This window comes from Rhincodon typus, chromosome 47 (genome assembly GCF_021869965.1).
Source record: "Rhincodon typus isolate 14 chromosome 47, sRhiTyp1.1, whole genome shotgun sequence".
In the NCBI taxonomy this organism is placed as follows: domain Eukaryota; kingdom Metazoa; phylum Chordata; class Chondrichthyes; order Orectolobiformes; family Rhincodontidae; genus Rhincodon; species Rhincodon typus.
This window is the reverse complement of record NC_063378.1, coordinates 7,597,508-7,603,356: the sequence shown is the minus strand read 5'-3', so window position 1 is coordinate 7,603,356 and position 5,849 is coordinate 7,597,508. Positions and strand designations below refer to the sequence as shown.

The following is a 5,849-nucleotide window of genomic DNA, read 5'->3' as shown; positions in this document are numbered from 1 at the left end:
CCACCTGCACTATTGCTGTATGGTAATGCCTCAATTTCAACTCTACATTCTGTTTTTAAATCCTATCCTCTACAACTCTCCCCATCTGTAATTTCCTGCAGCCCCTACACCCCTCCCTATCTCTGTAACCTCCTCTAGCCTTTACACCCCCCTCCCTATCTCTGTAACCCCCTCCAGCCCCTACACCCTACTCTCTGTCTCTGTAACCCCCTCCAGCACCTACACCCCTCCCTATCTCTGTGACCTCCTCCAGCCCCTACACCCACCTCCCTATCTCTGTAACCCCCTCCAGCCCCTACACCCTCTCCTTACCTCTGTAACGTCTTCCAGCACCCTATACCCGACCCTAACTCTGTAACCCCCTCCAGCCCCTACACCCCCTCCAGTACCTACATCCCTCCCTATCTCTGTAAGCCCCTCCAGGCCCTACACATCCTCCCTATCTCTGTAACCCCCTCCAGCACCTACACCCCTCCCTATCTCTGTAACCTCCTCCAGCCCCTACACCCCCTCCCTATCTCTGTAACCTCCTCCATCCCCTACAGCCCTGCTAAAATTGTGCCCCCCCAGCCCCACCCCACCTCACCAAATTCCATCAATCTGCCATTGAAAAAGGCAAGACCAGGGAGAGACAGAGAACGAAGGAACAGTGCCAAACTTGTCCAGGCTATACTGGGATCCAGAGTGTAGGATACCAGGCAACGCCATGTGGGGTTGGGGGTGGGGGGGTGGGGGGGTTGGTGGTGAGGGTGAGGGGCAGATGGATGCAACGTCGGAGTTGGGACGCAGGCTGGAAAGTTTGAAGGAGGAAGGCGGGACACGCGATCGGACATTGGCTGCCCCAAAATGTCTACTACGGGCGCGTGACGTGGAATATGGGGCTGACCTTTGACCCGGAAAGGCACGACCTATACCTGGAGGCGCCCGGCAGGTGCTGGAGCAAGACGGCCTTGAGCACAGTTCCAAAGTCCTTCTTCCTCAGGGCGTAGATCATCGGATTGAGCAGCGAGTTCAGGTGGGACAGGGCCACCATAAGGTTGACCAACCATGAGGACGGGCTGCAGCTGGGGCAGAAGAAGGCCAGGCAGTTGGCCAGGTTGAGGGGCAACCAGCAGAGGCAGAAGAGGCCCACCATCAGGAAGAGGGTCTTGGCGGTCTGGATGTCACAGCGCTTGGCCGACCTGAACTGCTGGCTGTTGACGTATCCATGGACAAGGCGGAAGGCATCGGCGTAAATGCCCAGCATCGTCGAGAGGGGCATCAGGGTACAACAGAAGAACATGAAGTACACCATGTAGTTGAGGGATATCACGTGGCGGAAGGAGCAAGGGCCCGCCACCGCCCGGCTTAGATTGGCGACTCTCGCCATCTCGAAAGGCTGAGGGAAGAAACCCAGGAGCGAGATCCTCTCCCTCAGGAGCGACCTCTCAGCTGCCAGGCTGACGTTGGGCATGAGGCTTTCGGCAGGGAGGTCCAGGCTGTTCCATCCCATCACCGGCGTGAAGCCAATGATCAGGGCCAAGATGCAGCAGAGGGAGATCGCCATGGTGACACGCTTCTTAGTGACCAGGATGCGATACCTGAAAGGAAGGTTCAAGAAGTGTGTTACCTGCGCGAGCATTCGGCCCATCGAGTCTGTTCCATGGGAGTCCTTCCTATGTATGTCCCACCCCCCACAGTACAGGCACAGCATTCCCCTCCCAAACAAGAAAGATTTGCATCTGGACAGTAACTTTGACCATCGCAAACCTGACAGTGCGGCACTCCTTCAGCACTGACCCTCTGACAGTGCCCGCTCCCTCAGCACTGACCCTCCGACAGTGTGTGCGATGTGTGAGCAGCCGGGTTTGGGACAAGCTAAAGCTTACATCTGGCAGAAGTTGGGAGAGTTGCTCACGGGGTACAACAGATGACTCTACGACTCCCTCTGTACTGTCTTGCTGAATTGCCAAGTGATGAAACCATAGAAGGAAAACGACAGTTTCTTACCTGCTTGGCTGTCGGATTTTCAGGTGGGTGTTGATGGCGATGGCCAGCAGGACGAAGACGGAGAACTGGGTGGTGATGAGTGGCCAGCAGGCAAGGAGCAGGCAGCTGTTGAGACACAAGGTCAGGTCCAAGCTCAGCAAGATGCTGCAGGGCACAGCAAGGACACCGACGCTCAAATCCGCCAGCGCCAGGCAAGTAATGAGATAGTTAGTGAGTGTCCTGACCTCCTTGTGTAAATACACAGTCACACAGACCAGTAGGTTAACGCCAGTGACACTCAGACCCAGGGCAGCTTCCAGCACAATAAACAGCGCATCTACTCCCATTGCAACGTTAGCATTTCCTTCCAAGAGCCAGCTTCACTTCCTCTTGACAAGCTGACTGGAAACCAGCGGGGGACCAGAGAGATGCAATTGCATCCTCCTTTCATAACAGTTACACTTAAAATAGGAGGGGGTGTTTCAAAGAACTAAATAAGCAGGAAAATTGCCTTTGGTATCTCTGCGGGGAAACGGGGTTTTAAAAGAAATATGCTACAACGTATAAGGAATGAATTTGTTCTCTAAAACTCGGCCAGCTTATGTTCCTGAGTTATGCCTTGGTTTCGCTGGAGGTCTGAAAGGGATCGGCAAACTTCAGTCATGCGTGTGCGTTAGGAAGCACTCAAAGATTCTTATCAGATGACACCACACTTCACGGTAAACATTAACAACTGTCAGTGCACATTAAGTAAAAAATAATGTCACCAAACCAGAGATAAGTGGCAGTGGTGCTCATATGCTGAAGCGAACATCGGTTGTGTTGCTAAGAGAGTGTGAGTGGGAGCCATCATGGACTTTGTAAAATGTATCTCAGATCAATAAAGGACAGCTAAGGTCTCCCAGCACAGCACTCATCTGCTTTGATTCACCTCCCTGAGCAGATTAATCATTCCTGACTTCCAGCGAATGACAAAAATAATGGTAGCCAGAGGGACCGTGTCAGAGGAGACTAGGGTGAAGATTTGAAACGTATGTCATGGCACTAGGGACAAAGTGTTAGCTTCGTCCCTTGAGGAAAACTGATACCAGAAGCTGGCTGACATGATGTAGACATTTGAAGGGTAAAGGAAGCCGGGAGTAATTTTGTGAAGGTGTAGGATGTGCTAGATCGTAGCCAGCGAAATTCTCAGAAGACACTGCATTCTTCCTCAGAAACGCAAGCAATAAGTGAAAGATCCATGGAAGAAAATCAAAACCTTTGAAATGTGGATACTGAGACCTATGTTGAACATTCCATACACAGACCAGAAGATGTGTTTGGAATAACAAGAGCAAAGAGAATCTTAAAAGCCTCATTACTTTGCTCATGAGATACAAGCTTCATTTTATCTTGTTTTATGTCCTCCACAATATTCCTAACCTATCCTCCAGACTCAATCTTTCTGCTTGCCTTTCTCATATATTTCCTTCTTTTCTCCAATATGTTGCAAATTGCTCAGCTTTGAATCCCTAATTGATTGATTGATTTATTGTCATGTGTACAAACATGCAGTGAAAAGCTTTGTTTATGAGCAGTACAGGCAGATCTTAATAAGCAAAGGATGTACAGATCAAAGTGATTTAGACAGAGGTACGGGTTACATTGTGCAGGGTGTGCGCTAGGCGATATCAACATTAGCAAGATCAATCATTATTTGAGGTTAGAGAGTCCATTCATCAGTTTAATAACTGCCAGGAATAAGCTGTTCCTGAACCTTCTCCAGTATTAATAATCTCTACGTGATAGTTGACAACCTCAGACCTTTTGTTCACATTGGTAACTTTCTGGTTTCTCCTCTCTCAACAAATCTGCTTTCCCTGCAAGGCCTCATATGCCTAAGATAATCCTATCACAGGAAGGATGTGGAGGCTTTGGAGAGGGTGCAGACAAAATTTTACAGGAAGCTGCCTGGATTACAGCATATGAGCTATAAGAAGGGGCTAGAAAAACTCAGGTTGTTTTCTCTGGAGCAGTGGAGGCTGGGGGGAGACTTGATAGAAGTCTATACAATTATGAGATGCATAAATAAGGTTGACAGTCAGAATCTTTTTCCCTGAGTTGAAATGTCTAAAACTAGGGGGGATGCATTTAAGGAGAGAGGGGGGAAAAGTTCAAAGGAGACGTGAGAGGCAAGTTTTTTACACAGAGAGTGGTAGGAGTCTGCCGGGGTGGGGGTGGAAGCGATACATTAGGGGCATTTATGGGACTTTTAGATAAGCACATGAAAATGCAAGGAATAGAGGGATATGGACCAAGGGCAGGCAGAAGGGATTAATTTAATTTTTGGCATCATGTTCGGCACAACATCGCAGGCCAAAGGGCCTGTTCCTGTGCTGTATAATTCTATGGTCTATCTCTAATGAGGTCATCTTTCAGTCTTCCAAACTCACATGGTTTCAGCCAGACATCTCAATGCTGTCGTATGCTATGATGTGGAGGTGTCAGTGTTGGACTGGAGTCAAGGACATTCAGCCTCTGATCTTCAGGTAAACATCCTCCAAGGTGGACTCTGAAATACACAACCATGCAGAATCACCAAGCAGAGACTGATAGCCGAGGTCCATACCCATGAAGACAGCCATATCCGTGATCTCGGGTTCATGTTGCGCCACAGGTGACCCCACCACATTATCCTGTGTCTGTAACATCTTCCTTACTTTACTGTTTTGACAGTATCACCTTGATAAATTGTTATGATCTCTCTACCTTAATTAGTTGGTACAGTTTTGAATTACTTATTACACTGTCTCACACACACTGTCATACAGTCTCAGACACACAAATTCACACACAGACACTCTTTCACATATGTAAACACGCACACACACACACACACACACACACAGACTTTCTCTCACACACACGTACACACACACTGTCTATCACACAAACACAGTCACACACTCACATAGACCTTCTCTCTCACACACTGTCTCTCACACATATTCTCTCACAGAGACACAAATACACACACACATTCTCTCTCTCTCACACACACACTGTCTCTCACACATATTCTCTCACAGAGACACACACACACACACACACACACATTCACACTCACATACACTCTCTCTCTCTCACACATATTCTGTCTCACAGACACACACATAAATCTATGGGGTGAACCATTTCATCTAAGATTTTGTTTATTTGCTGATACATTCTATTTTGTTCAAAAAACACACAATTTGTAGTCGTAGTCAGTCAGTGTGGCATCTTATAAATTCCAGCCTGATTCCAGGTTGAAAATCTGAGATGGATTCTGAACAAAGCCTCACATCTACAATTTAGTATCTGACCTGAGATGTCATCTTTTGTATATTTCTATGGCTCTGCCTGATTGTCACAACAGCACAGCACTGACATTGACTTTATAAACACTTTACACACCGTCTAACATTCTTGGTCACCTGCAGAGACTTATCATCTGACACTTCACTCACACCAGTTGTATGATCTTTTGATCTCTCTGCCTATAAACTCTGTGCCTGTGTGTTACTCTCTCACTGCACCTGATGAAGGGGCTCTGCTCCGAAAGCCTGTGTGATTCCAAATAAACCTGTTGGACTATAACCTGGTGTCGTGTGACTTCTGACTGTCACATGCTATTGACAACATCATTTCCACCCAAGCTCTGATGTTGAATATATACCAAAAGTAACTTTAATATGAGGTTCAAAGTGTGTCTTAAAACCTGCAAACTGTTTGCAGTCTCGTTTACTATGACTCGGTGAGATCTAAGCTGTACACCTTATAGCATAGACAACAAGGTGCAGAGCTGGATGAACACAACAGGCCAAGCAGCATCATAGGAGCAAAAAGGCTGACGTTTCGGG

General features: G+C 47.8%; 1 protein-coding gene across 1 annotated transcript; it reads right to left on the bottom strand.

The window, feature by feature from the left end:
• Nucleotides 1-853: 853 nt before the first annotated feature.
• Nucleotides 854-2,315, bottom strand: LOC125487933 (adenosine receptor A2a-like). Its single transcript, XM_048620590.1, has 2 exons — nt 1,990-2,315; nt 854-1,580 (listed from the first exon to the last, which is right to left on the bottom strand). The coding sequence occupies exons 1-2, from the start codon at nt 2,313-2,315 to the stop codon at nt 854-856; spliced, it is 1,053 nt and encodes a 350-aa protein (XP_048476547.1).
• Nucleotides 2,316-5,849: the final 3,534 nt, after the last annotated feature.